Raw genomic sequence first — 14,149 nt, 5'->3', positions numbered from 1 at the left:
CTCTGTCCACTGCTGGGAGTGATATGCACCCACCCCTCATATGTCTGTCCACTGCTGGGAGTCCCCTGCACCCACCCTTCATATGTCTGTCCACTGCTGGGAGTCCTCTGCACCCACCCCTCACATGTCTCTGTCCACTGCTGGGAGTGATATGCACCCACCCCTCATATGTCTGTCCACTGCTGGGAGTCCCCTGCACCCACCTCTCATATATCTGGGCACTGCTGAGAGTCCTCTGCACCCACCCCTCATGTCTCTGTCCACTGCTGGGAGTCCTCTGCACCCACCCCTCATGTCTCTGTCCACTGCTGGGAGTGATATGCACCCACCCCTCACATGTCTATGTCCACTGCTGGGACTCCTTGGCAGACACACACTCACATGTCTCTGTCCACTGCTAGGAGTGCTATGCACCCACCCCTCACATGTGTCTGTCCACTGCTGGGAGTCCCCTGCACCCACCCCTCATGTCTCTGTCCACTGCTGGGAGTCCCCTGCACCCACCTCTCATATATCTGGGCACTGCTGGGAGTCCTCTGCACCCACCCCTCACATGTCTCTGTCCACTGCTAGGAGTGCTATGCACCCACCCCTCACATGTGTCTGTCCACTGCTGGGAGTCCCCTGCACCCACCCCTCATGTCTCTGTCCACTGCTGGGAGTCCTCTGCACCCACCCCTCACATGTCTCTGTCCACTGCTGGGAGTGATATGCACCCACCCCTCATATGTCTGTCCACTGCTGGGAGTCCCCTGCACCCACCTCTCATATATCTGGGCACTGCTGAGAGTCCTCTGCACCCACCCCTCATGTCTCTGTCCACTGCTGGGAGTCCTCTGCACCCACCCCTCATGTCTCTGTCCACTGCTGGGAGTGATATGCACCCACCCCTCACATGTCTCTGTCCACTGCTGGGAGTCCCCTGCACCCACCTCTCATATATCTGGGCACTGCTGGGAGTCCTCTGCACCCACCCCTCACATGTCTCTGTCCACTGCTAGGAGTGCTATGCACCCACCCCTCACATGTGTCTGTCCACTGCTGGGAGTCCCCTGCACCCACCCTTCATATGTCTGGGCACTGCTGGGGGTCCTCTGCACCCACCCCTCACATGTCTCTGTCCACTGCTGGGAGTGATATGCACCCACCCCTCACATGTGTCTGTCCACTGCTGGGAGTCCCCTGCACCCACCCTTCATATGTCTGTCCACTGCTGGGAGTCCTCTGCACCCACCCCTCATGTCTCTGTCCACTGCTGGGAGTCCTCTGCACCCACCCCTCACGTGTCTCTGTCCACTGCTGGGAGTCCTCTGCACCCACCCCTCACGTGTCTCTGTCCACTGCTGGGAGTGATATGCACCCACCCCTCATATGTCTGTCCACTGCTGGGAGTCCCCTGCACCCACCCTTCATATGTCTGTCCACTGCTGGGAGTCCTCTGCACCCACCCCTCACATGTCTCTGTCCACTGCTGGGAGTGATATGCACCCACCCCTCATATGTCTGTCCACTGCTGGGAGTCCCCTGCACCCACCTCTCATATATCTGGGCACTGCTGAGAGTCCTCTGCACCCACCCCTCATGTCTCTGTCCACTGCTGGGAGTCCTCTGCACCCACCCCTCATGTCTCTGTCCACTGCTGGGAGTGATATGCACCCACCCCTCACATGTCTATGTCCAGTCTGGGACTCCTTGGCAGACACACACTCACCCACCTGCACCCTTGGTGCTGTACACTGCTGTCCTAGCCATGTACACACCCCAACATGCTGGTTATATGCTGCACCAGGCCGTAAGCCAACATTCGTGGCGTGTGTACGCCTTGTATCACTAATGTACTGGTGCCCTAGAGGTACGGGTGATGTGGTCCGTACTCACGCCCTCAGAGCTTGGGTACGGCCCGTACCACGCGTACACCTACTTCACCACTCCAATGGTGGTACGGGCCGTACCCATGCTCTGAGAGCGTGGGTACGGCGCGTACCCCTACATCTCCACTTCAATGGTGGTACGGGCCGTACCCACGCTCTGAGGGCGTGGGTACGGCGCGTACCACGCGTACCCCTACATCACCACTCCAATGGTGGTACGGGCCATACCCACGCTCTGAGGGCGTGGGTACGGCCCGTACTACGCGTACCCCTACGTCGCCACTCCAATGGTGGTACGGGCCGTACCCACGCTCTGAGGGCGTGGGTACGACGCATACCACGCGTACCCCTACATCACCACTTCAATGGTGGTACGGGCCGTACCCACGCTCTGAGGGCGTGGGTACAGCCGTACCACGCGTACCCCTACGTCACCACTCCAATGGTGCTACGGGCCGTATCCACGCTCTGAGGGCGTGGGTACGATGCGTACCCCTACATCACCACTCCAATGGTGGTACGGGCCGTACCCACGCTCTGAGGGCGTTGGTACGGCCCGTACCACGCGTACCCCTACATCGCCACTCCAATGGTGGTACGGGCCGTACCCACGCTCTGAGGGCGTGGGTACGGCCCATACCATGCATACCCCTACATCGCCAATCCAATGGTGGTACGACGCGTACCACTCGTACCCCTACATCACCACTCCAATGGTGGTACGGGCCGTACCCACGTTCTGAGGGAGTGGTTACGGGCCGTACCACCATTGTAGTGGTGATGGGTGCGCATACGCGGGAATTGTTGGACACGCCCCCCGAAGTGACCAGACCCTGGAGGTAATGTTAGGACAGTATATGGTATTTTACAAATTTGGTGGAGGTTATGTTTCCTGCCCCTCGCCCCCGCTTTGCCCCTGGGTGTTGTGCTGACCTTCTGCGGCGTCTGCGTCGGTTTCTGTGCACCAGGTCGTAGGCTAGGAGGGCCGGGATGACACGTAGGATGGGGTCCATGGCTGTCCGTCGCGTCCCCCAGCTCCTTCTTCACTTCTTCCTCACTTTCCTGGGAGTTTTTAGCTGCCGTAAAAAATGATCCGTGCGGAGTGACGTAGGCACAAATCGTACTTGCTGGTCTGTAGAACGCTGCCTGACTTCGTCCGGACGTCACGTACGCGATGTCCCGGATCGGAATTGTGGGTATTTTTTAGCCGGTCGGAGTTTTGTACGACTCTTACGGAAATGGTATTTCTGTACGAATCGTACTTGCGGGTTTGTAAGGTGGTTTTCCCGGGTACGAGTCGGACGGAGAATTCGCTCCGTACGACCATTCGTACCCGGGTTTTACAGGATCGGAATCGGCATCTAAGTCTCTGTGTGATAGCATAGGCTCGCCTACTCTCTTTGTGATTCCAGAGTCCTTGAGGGGTATAAATAAGTCAGATCTCCTCTCTAGGATTCTTAGAGTAAGATCTGATGCGACGGAAGCCAGGGAATTTAGTCAGGTGACCATGGCAGCTCATACCCTCCAATTAACTGAGCCAGGAATACAGCTTTATCTTTATATGATACCAAATGTACACCATGAGGTTTTTATTGGCGAGATTCAGGTTGGGTACTATTCACCATCTATGTGCCTTTCAGGAAGGTTATTGTAATTATAGGTATCTACTTCCATGTCCATGTGACAATTTTTTAGAGCAAGATACCCTCCATTTACCTTTTATGTAATTTTTATGTGGACACTAGGAAACATATATTTTACCTTTGATAAAACGTTTAAACTTTGAGCAAATGTAGACTGGCCCTGATATATCGCTAATAATTCAGTTCTAGTTTTATTTATCTCTCGATCGTGACTTTTTTTAGGCAAGTTATGAAAACTACAAAGAGGGGAATTTTTTAGTAGGAGCATTTTAATGGTCTATGCCCTGAGATATTTTGGTGACTTCCTTAACTGGATGTTAGGGTGATGTATCAATTTTTTATGGACTGTCACTGAGGATTATTTTAACATATGCTGTTATTGTGCATTATTTTAACATATGCTGCTATTTTTTTATGCAGTTTTTAATGTATTATATTATCTCATTCTGATGTGTGTTTTTATGGCTGATTTAGCCGAATAAAGTTTATCTGATTGATTGAATTGATAAGCGATGCCTTTTGAAAGAAGGCAACATTGATTTTTTGGGCAATTGATCAACCAGAGGAGGTAGTTAGTGGCTGCGGAGCATATAAGCCATAGGTTGTGGCACAGTGGCAGAGATAATAGGCGATGCAGGTATTAAACCAAATGACATAGGAGATGTTTGGTGGCTACACGATAGGCAACAAGAGACTGACAAAAGGTAGAAACCCAGGGGTCAAAGAGTAGGCTTTGAGAATTCGGAGCCTGAAGTCTCAGGAACTCTATTTCTCAAGTTGCTTGACGGTCAGTGTTGTTTTGATATTCTATCAGGTTTGGATGTCAATCTAGGCTTCAATGTTGAGATGCATTTTCACATGGAGTCTAGATGGCAAACCCAAACTGATTTGTGAGCATGCGGCCACCATACTGGTCCTCAACATCACGGACTCCGACGTGAACTGATAATGGTATAGTTTCTCACTTCCTTTTTGATTTCACCCATCTTGGAGTATGCAGAGATAAGTGAAGGAATAATGGTTATGGGAACCCAGTCCCCAAGCTCCTTGGATCTTCTGCACACTGAACCTAAGCCCTTTTTCCAGTCCTCCTGTAGACTAGGAAGATGGATTTTTTTCTGACCATTAATATCCTCCTGAAAATGTTCTTTGACTGTCTGCAGCCTTCCAAGTCACAACTCTATGGAAGGCAAAAAAACACAGACTGCAGGGGGTCTATCTGCGACTTTTTCTTCTACAGAAGGGATACTTTACAGAATGAGTCCTAGCCTATAATGTGCAAATCAAAAATCCTAAGGTTTGGAAAGTTTTGCAGAGAGAAAAAAACAAAAAGGCCAAAGTCAGTCTTGCAGGGTCCTGTAACCATTAGCTGAAAAAAGTAGCTACTATAAATGACAGAGCATCATGGGATACTGGAGGAAGGTTCTTCCTTAAAGTAGCAGTGTCAGTTTTCCAGCCTCTGTAGACTGAATCCTGAATAGCTACATTGCCCTTTTCCACTAATTTTTCCTTTCTAAAAAGGTTTGTAAAATAGTTTTGTTTTTATCTTTCTTAATATACTGACTTTTTAAAATATTGGCTTCTTTTTTAAAGAAAATAAACTAACATTGGCTGTCAAAACATTAGTGTAATATATACATATATCGTAAAAAGTCCTCCAAGATACTGTGCATGGACGGGACTATTCAGTGTATATGGTTACCAATGGAGATACTTTGAATAAGAGACAAGTACTCCTTACTCAATGTATAGCTCTGACCTCTATGCCACCAACAGAGTGCATAAAGCTATGTACATGTCCAGCAAAGTGCGTAAAGTATATGTCAGAGGCTACTTAAGCTGTCCCCCTTCCCCATGCCCAACACAACCAAATTAGCCAAGCTCTGTGACAGCTATTCCTCTATCCCGCTGGTGTGAAGGAATGGTACGACCCCTGTGCAAGAGATCTCCCATCTGCAGAGTAGAAGACATACCATTAGAGATGTGCGATCAATAACCCTGCACATGTGAGCTTCACTTCCGGCTGCCAGAATGTGTTCAGAGTCCAGCCAGTGGCAACTGTAAATCTGTAAAAAATAAAAAGGACACATTTAAAGACATTCTGAGCAGTGGAAAAGAGAGACTGGACTGTCGATTTCCCCATATCTTTTTTTTAACCCATCCGAATTGTCTTTGTATGCCACAGAAACAAATGCAGGGCAGTACGGTTTACAATGGGAGGCAGAGCAATATCTAAGACATTTTTCGAAGAGGAGACTACAGGAGGCATCTTCAGTTCAGCACAGTTCTTGTTTTGTGATGGACTGCCTGTGAAACAGGACCAGGATGAGCTGGTCACCTGAGAGAGCGTGTGCCCCTTAGTGTGTCCAGGTTCTTGAGAAGTCTCATTCATTCATGTGAGTTGCTCTGTGCACAGGGATTCACTAAGAGAATGTCTGGCACTGCTAGGCTACAGCTCAGCTCCGCAGAGGCAAACAGTGAGTGCTCCTGGGATAGGAATAGCATTTACATTAACCCATTTCACAATGCTTGCATAACAACTTTCACTCCTATGAGAAACTGTTATCTAAAAGCCGTTATGGTGAGGAGAATGCTTACTGTCAATGTTAATAGAATTCTGGCACAATCTCTAACAATGATTAGACAAGAAGCCTGGTATTGTCCCTCCTCTTTTGATGCCATGGTTGCCAATGTACGTAAGAAGCTCTTGTGGGGCGGGTGGTCACAGAAGATCCTGCCTCCATCTTTGGACTTTGATTGCATGGATAATTGAGCATCTGTTATTTTCTATAAACAGGGAATAGTAGTGCTGGCATTTTATCATAAGTAGAGGCAGTCTGAATATTTTGCTGCTGTTCAGGTTAAAATCCCTTGAATGGTACCTCAAGTGAGCAATGGTATAAAGCCTTCAAGGGATCTGCCTCCTTAAGGCTGCTACCCCTCCCATATTTCATCAGCACCACCAATAGACGCAAGTACTATGGCCAATGTGGTAATAGCGAAGTATTATAGTATGATCTTTTTCTTTTGTAGTTCTGGCCCACAGTTATAACTAGTGGCGGTCCATAATGCTAAAAGAATTTATTATAATTTACTGGATGGGATCTGTATCATTTATTAGGTTAGTTGCAAGGGCACTGCTTAGGACATGACAAGGGTATTTCATGGTGAGAGATAGCATCCATCAATCAATCAATCAATCACAAGATCATATAGAGCACATAGTAGCTCCAAAGATTATACCGGCGCTAAAGACTAGTAGATGAAAGGAATACAATTATAGCCGCGTGAAACGCAAAGTCTTGCGCTTTTTCCTGAAGGAAGGCTGAATCGAGTGATCAGAGTTCATACAGAAGTTTGCTCCATACATTAACTGCTGAAAAGTCAATGAGCCCCATCTGACCTGCCTTACTCTCGACTACGGGCGAAGACCAGGCCAAGAGCGGGCCCGTCTTCGCCTGACCGAGGCTGGGCTGGGCCCCGTCCCTTTGTTTCGCTGCAAGGACTGAGGTACAGTGTGTTTCTCTTCTTTTTTTTGCCACATCTACCACATTTGCCACATTTACAAATTCTGGCAGTATCTTTTATTCTTCAGCTGGCAGTCTTGCTTTCTTCCTGTGTTTTGTGCTAGGATTTCACGCTTCTACTGCCTTGTACCTTGAGCTCCATGCAACTTGCCGAAGGGGCCATCCAGACTCTGAGAATCACTAAGAGATTTGATTCAAGAGTCTAGGTCAGAATCTGTTGCACGCCCTGAAAAATGGGCAAAAGGAAAACACCTGCTGGGGCCACAGGGGGGGCTAATGCCAATACGATAGACTCGTTTCTAATCAGGGCAGCCAATGTTATCTCTAATGAGATAGCCCTGACTGAGAGGAGGTTATCATTAGAAGCAGACAAGATTAGCCAGGATTTGCTGTCAATAGACAATCCCTGGCACTGGCCCTAGATCTTCACCTGCACTAGCACTTTATACAACGATCGCCAATGGCGCAATCGGCAAGAGCAACAATGGCCAGCCATCTGTAGAAGAGGACTCTGCCCTGGTTGGGCCCCCAACCAAAAGGAAAAAGACAGGGGAGAAGAGAGTGACCCGGTCACAACTTCAGAGCAAGTCTTCATTACATGTTAACACAGATATAGAGCAATTGGTAGACACAATACTCACCAGGCTGGAACTCTTGTTTAAAACACTAATAGCCACTATATGCTTAAGGTTGGAAGGTACTCAGGCGAAGCTGGAGGCTTTCTCTGTGACAACACCCAGGCCATTAAACCCTGGCATAAACGTTAGTATAAATCCTGTGGCTGTGGGGGGTACCAGAACAGATGCATCTATGCACACTGGCTTGATCTACACATCCCCCACGACTAATGCACATGGTAGTGCACATGAGGTGATCCATCAAAACAAGACCCTGTCACAGAGGGAGACTGAAGGAGATGGAAATACCGGGACTATAATATCATATCAAACACCTCTACACAGAAGAAGGTCGTGACAGGGGCAGCATTTTTAACGGGAACTCAACTTGCCCAACTGACTATAAATTCACCCCCAATGTCCAGTGCAGGTCACCCGACTTCCGTGGAGATGCCCACGGAGTCAGCACCATTAGTGGCTATTCTATTCGGAGTTCCCCCTACCACTCAAGGCTCAAAAGAATCCACAGTGGACCTTATACACAAGGTGTCAGGTCCCACGGAGGCCTCTCAGGATCGGTTCGTTGCTCAATAGGGGCCCCCCTATTGACAACCTTATTCCAAGTTGCCGTAAAGGCACGGAAGCTTAAGGGGGTCAATCGGGGGGAGGAAATGAAGGGAACAGCGGGGAGGGAGATATGTAAAAGAAGCACACGATTTGTTAACACTATGCCATACACATTAACCACTAGTCCCACCAGTCTTTCTACCTTAAACAACTGGTCTACCTGTAAAGAAAAAGAACCAATTCTAGCTTTGCCAGCAGAAGGACGAATAATGTGTGTCACAGCCTCTTCAAGGCCAGCTAGTTGCTGTTAACGCAGGGTTGCCGCAATTCAGTACAAGCAACTCATGTGGCAGGACTGTTGGTAAATAAACAATACATAAAACCCCCAGTGCACTCTGCATTTGAAATATTCCCCCCCCCTTTTTAGGACTTATCACATGTACCAACCATAAAGGGTATGTTTGTAGGCGTCACTGGGAAAGAAGGTCTTATGCTGCAGCCTAGCGGCCACTCTATAATCACCCAGCTATTAGACGAGACAAAACACACACACAAACATTTATCACTTGTACATGGATATGGCAGCTGTATAACAGTTAGCGATGATGGTTAGCACATGGCAAGGCAGAAAATGTTTTGGACATTATATCCACAGCGTGGTATTGCTCTCATACCACCTGTAACTCAATCGTTTTCCGTGCGTCCTAAGCACAGTAATTCCTTTAAAGTCTCAAATGGCAGTTAATTCGCAAGTTTTATCAGGTTTGAAGAATTCACGAGTGTGTCAGAACAAAAGGACTCTTGGCGGTGTCACTGACACCCTTACCGCACCCGGGAAACACCACAACGGATTCTTAACGCGCCAAGATTAGCTCCAGGATAATCTGCGAGCTTCTCTTCCTCAGCTCCGTATTTCAAGGCTTCCCGGACTTCGCGCCGCGTCACTTCCTGTGCGTGCGCGGCTTCGTAACCAAGGCCGATGGGAGCTGTAGTCTAGTGGCATCATCAGTAGTCTCCCATATGTCACGCATTTCGCGGAACGTTACCGCTGCCCGGTCCCAACGGGCGGCTTCGTCCCCGAGGGTCCTGAAGGGGGCAGCGGTCAGGTGTGCAGCCGTGACAGTACATCCCTCTCCCCGAGACCGCTGCCACGAGCCGGGTTTGTGGGGATGTTGGGAATGGAAAGCCTTTACACATCTGGGAGCATGTACTCCCGTGGCCGGTTCCCACGAAACGTTGTCCATTCCATACCCTTTCCAGGACACTAGGTACCATAGTTTGGATCCCCGCATTTTGGAATCGAGGATGGCCCGGACTTCGTACTCAGGTTCGTTGTCAATCCAGACAGGAGAAGGATTCTTTTTTACTGGGGTGTAAGATGGTTTCAGAAGCGAGACGTGAAACACCGGGTGGATTTTTTGCGTTTTTGGAAGAGCTAGCATCATAGCCCGGGGGGAAATAACTCTCTTTATTTTGTAGGGCCCGATGTACTTGGGGTTGAAAACGCTATGTTTCCGGAATCTGATGTTTTTGGTGGATAACCATACTACATTACCCTTCTTTTTTTTTTTTAAATTTTCAAAACCTTTATTCAGCATGAACATGGAATACACAGCCCTATGCCTACAACCATCTCGTGGCCGGCGGCTTGATACGATAATGAAAGTGAATGTTGAACACAGCTGCCTGCCTACAACCCTCCAGGGGCCGGCTGCGGCACAAGAACGAAGGATAAGCAGCATGCCAGTATGAGCGACCACAACCCATCAGCCACTGAATATTGTACATGTAATGATCTTTCCACAGTAGTATGCACCAATTGTAGCGAGGCGCCCCTCAGTCGCGTGCAATGACCGTCCCAACTCACATCCCAGTGTGGTACCTGGTCGAGGGACAGAGGGAGAACCACCCACGATGAAGCCCCAGCAAAAATAAGGGAGGACACCAATCTCCACCCATGCCGAACAACCCCCGTCTCCGTCCCTTTAGGTGGGTCACTACTGTATAAGTAGCGTCTTGGAAGGTTAAGGGTTAAACGGGCAGGAAAGTTCGTTATGTCTGTGGGTGTGACAACAGATACGTCTGTAGGGGACCCCAGATGTCAGTTGGCCTAGCTGCGGAAGGCAGGAGTTCTGCATATCGAAGTAAAGTATCCTGACAGTGTACCATGTCTCTGATCCAATCCTTAAATTTGGGAGCTCTGCCCCGTCCCCATCTACAGGCTATGAGTCGTTTCGCTATGAGAAGAGCGATTGTGGCAAATCTGCGGACCGTTTTTTTTATAGTTTTTGTATGGCCCAGGAGTGCCTGCGTCGGAGAGGGTGCCAACGGGACATCTATCATTTCCGAAAGGCCGGAATACACTTGTTGCCAATAGTCGGCTATTTCCCTGCATCCCCACGTCATGTGGAGGAAGTCTGCCGCCGGAGCGCGGCATCGCCAGCAAAGATCATCCTCCCGAAGGCCCGTCCTATACATGTGCGCTGGAGTACAATAGAGCCTATGTAGGAACCTATAATGAATCACCCTGAACCTGCTGCTGGAGGAGATTTGTTCTGTTTGTAAGCAGCAATAGCTCCAGAGGTCGTCATTAATGGGCAGTCCTAGTTCTTCCTCCCATTTGGTACGTGCCCTGCAAGGCAAGGAGTCTGGTGTAGTGCGTAGAGAGTGATATAGGGTAGAGACTGCGTGTGCCGGAGTGGTAGCCTTAAGTAACTGATGCAAGGGTTCCAGCGTGGGTGGCTCACTAGGAAATTCCCCCGTCAATGCTCGAATACCACTACGAAGCCTGATATATAGGAATGTGTCCATGAAAGTGGGTGCAAGGCTAGTGAACATGTGCGATTGGGAACGGAATTGTCCGTCATGATAGAGGTCCCCCCATGTTGTAATGTGGAATTTGGCCATAAAGTTTTTAAACAGTTGTTCCTGTAAAAGGGGCAACATGGGATGGTATGCCAGGGGAAGCAATGGAGAATAAAGCATCGGTGCGTGGGTTATCCTCGCAATATATCGCCACGCCAGAATGGAACTTGAAATCGTGGTGCGGTACGCCGTACGCGTCTCTGGTGTACTGAGTATTGCTCCCTCCAGTGGGATAGGCGCCACCAGCCAGTGTTCCACAGCCGTCTGTGGCAGGAAGGGAGTGGGGCGAATCCAGTGATGAATGTAGTGGGCCTGCGCACTATGAAAGTACATTTCAAAGTCCGGCAGGTCGAACCCTCCCTGCTCGAACGGACGAGTCAACACCTCCCAACGAAGACGCGGCTTCTTTCCTCCCCAGACCAGACGAATAAGCTCAGACCTCAGAAGTTGAAAGAAGGACTTGCCTGGGTAATAGGGAATATTCATGAACAGGTATAGGAGTTTCGGAAGAACCACCATCTTGATTAGGGATGAGCGGCCTGCAAAAGAGAGGGGCAGCGTGATCCATCTGGACACGCAGGCCTGGATATGGTCAAACGTACGTCCATAGTTCATCCGCATTAGCTCTTCTCGGTCATGGGAAAGAAGTATGCCCAGATAGCGAACCTCATCCATTTCCCACCGTAGGGGGTAGTCCAGAGGAAACGGTCGAGCGGCCGAAGTCAGCGGAAAGATAGTGGATTTTCCCCAGTTGATATGGATGCCAGACATACCCGCAAAGCGAATAAACTCCCGGAGGATAGGATTGAGGTTGGTAACGGGATCACGGATGTATAGCGTGATGTCATCCGCGTATAGGGAGATGAGGACCTCTCGCTGAAGACAACGCAGAGCCTTGTCTCGCTGATGTTGATGGAGCCGGGCCGCCAGGGGTTCCATCGCCACCGCAAACAGTAGCGGAGATAGGGGGCATCCCTGACGGGTACCCCGCGACACCACAAAGGCGTCCGATATCCTCCCATTCAACCCCATCCTGGCGACCGGCCGGTCATACAGGATATCAATCCAGCGCGTGAAACCCAGAGGCATTCCCATATTGCGCAAAATACAGTGAAGATAGTCCCATTCCAGGGAGTCAAAGGCCTTGGTGGCGTCTAAAAAGACCGCCACCAATGGCAAATCCGGGTCTACGTTATGCATAATGGAAAAAAGCGTCCGGAGATTATTGGAAGTGGCCCTGCCAGGGACAAATCATGCTTGATCCGACAACACCAGGCCTCCTAGTAACAACTGCAAACGGTTAGCTAGTATTTTAGTCAGGATTTTGGCGTCACAGTTAATTAACGAGAGAGGGCGGTAAGAGTCGCAATATTGAGGTGGCTTCCCAGGCTTTAATAAGGAGGTAATCAGAGCCTCCTGCATAGACGGAGGAAGCGTGCCCGACTCATGTGCCTCCATGAAAACCTCTCGGAGTACCGGAGCTAGGATATCTATAAACGCCTTGTAGAAATCCATGGGCAGCCCGTCCAGACCCGGGGCCTTTCCCGGTGCCATCTGATTGATCGCATCTCTAACCTCATCCAGGCCTATCGGTTCCGCCAGAAACTCCCGTTGACGGTCAGAGAGCCAGCCCAGTGTGAGCTCCCTAAGGTAGTCGTCCATGTCCAGTGTGCCGACCCTAGTAGTAGAGTATAGCGTGGAATAGTGGGTAGTGAAGACCTCCAAGAGCGAGTGTGTGTCACGTATAGGAGTCCCATCCTCCCCCTCCAGCTCCAGCACAAAATTAGAGCCTCGCGGTGGGCGGACCGCTCCTGCCAAAGATTTACCGGGTCGCTCCCCTTCCCCGTACGTACGAGCCTTGAAGTACTTGCCCCGGAAATTTACCTCTCTGTCAGCGGTGGACATGTAGTCCGATAGCATCTCGCGGTACTTTGCCTGTGCATCTGTGTTGTCGGCATAGTCTGGGCTAGTTTCCAGGGCGTGGAGTGTGGACTCCAGTTTAGGTAATGTGTCTCGCAAGGTTCTCAGTACCCCGGAGCTCTTGGAGATGCAGGATCCCCGTATTGTGACCTTTAGTGCTTCCCAGAAAGTGGCAGCCCGGTCTACTGATCCCCTGTTAAAGGATAGGAAATCTTCTAGTTCTTGACACAATTCGGCCCGAAACAGTTCATCGAGTAAAATATTGGGCTGGAGTCGCCACGTCGGGGGTCTACCCATTATATCCGGTAAGCGGAACTTGGCAAGCACCGGAGAGTGGTCGGAGTATGTGCGGCCTACATGTTGCACCTCTACCAGGGAGGGGGCCAGGGCCCTATTCACCATAATGTAGTCTAGTCTGGCCCATGTTGCATGTGCATTATTCCAGTGCGTGCCTTCCAGTGAAGTTGGGTGTAAGTGACGCCAAGTATCTAATACATCTTGAGTGTCGCAAATGTCCCTCAGGTATCTATGTGTATTAGTATAGTGGTGTATAGATGGGTTTGACCTATCCAAAGCGGGGTCTAAAACAGCGTTGAAATCTCCCCCCCAAATGAGGTGTGTGGAGCCCACTTCTCTAATCTTGTTCCAGAGAGCCATGAAACTGCTCGGGTTATCACAGTTGGGACCATAAGAACAGGCCAAGGTGATAGTCTCACGTCCCCACGCTATACAATATCGACCCTCGCGATCTGTTGTGGTACCCAAGGGAACATAGGGAACTCCTCGTTTAACGAGCATAGTAGTGCCTCTTGCATAAGACGAGTAAGGCGCATGAAGCGAGTGGGCAGCCCATCTGGCATCGAAGGTGGCCTTGCGGAGGGGGTCCATATGAGTCTCCTGAAGAAATACAACCTGAACATTCAACCTGTCTAATGCACCCAGGATTCGCCGTCGTTTCCTCGGATCCCCCAGTCCTCTGACATTCCAGGTAATAGCAGTGAGCAGCCCTCCCCCTCCCATCTCAGCGCGCGTGGTGCGGGTCATGTTTGCTGATAGGGAAATTACTGGTGAAGATGCTCAACTGGAAACCAGTCCATAGATGTATTTGTCTAGTAAAGGTGGCATACTGTGCTATTTCA

At 49.9% G+C, this 14,149-nt stretch overlaps 1 protein-coding gene across 2 annotated transcripts in view; it reads right to left on the bottom strand.

The window, feature by feature from the left end:
* The window catches only part of LOC146811999 (uncharacterized), a 364,821-nt gene that overhangs the window by 72,707 nt on the left and 277,965 nt on the right, over positions 1–14,149 (bottom strand). For both annotated transcript variants that reach the window (XM_085614549.1, XM_085614550.1), the window contains one exon: positions 5,488–5,580. In XM_085614549.1, the coding sequence (XP_085470675.1) occupies positions 5,488–5,580 (93 nt within the window). The remainder of the gene's footprint in view (positions 1–5,487; positions 5,581–14,149) is intronic.

This window comes from Triturus cristatus, chromosome 7 (genome assembly GCF_964204655.1).
Source record: "Triturus cristatus chromosome 7, aTriCri1.1, whole genome shotgun sequence".
Lineage (NCBI taxonomy): Eukaryota > Metazoa > Chordata > Amphibia > Caudata > Salamandridae > Triturus > Triturus cristatus.
Note: the sequence above shows the minus strand (reverse complement) of the source record. Positions and strands in the feature narration are given on the sequence as shown.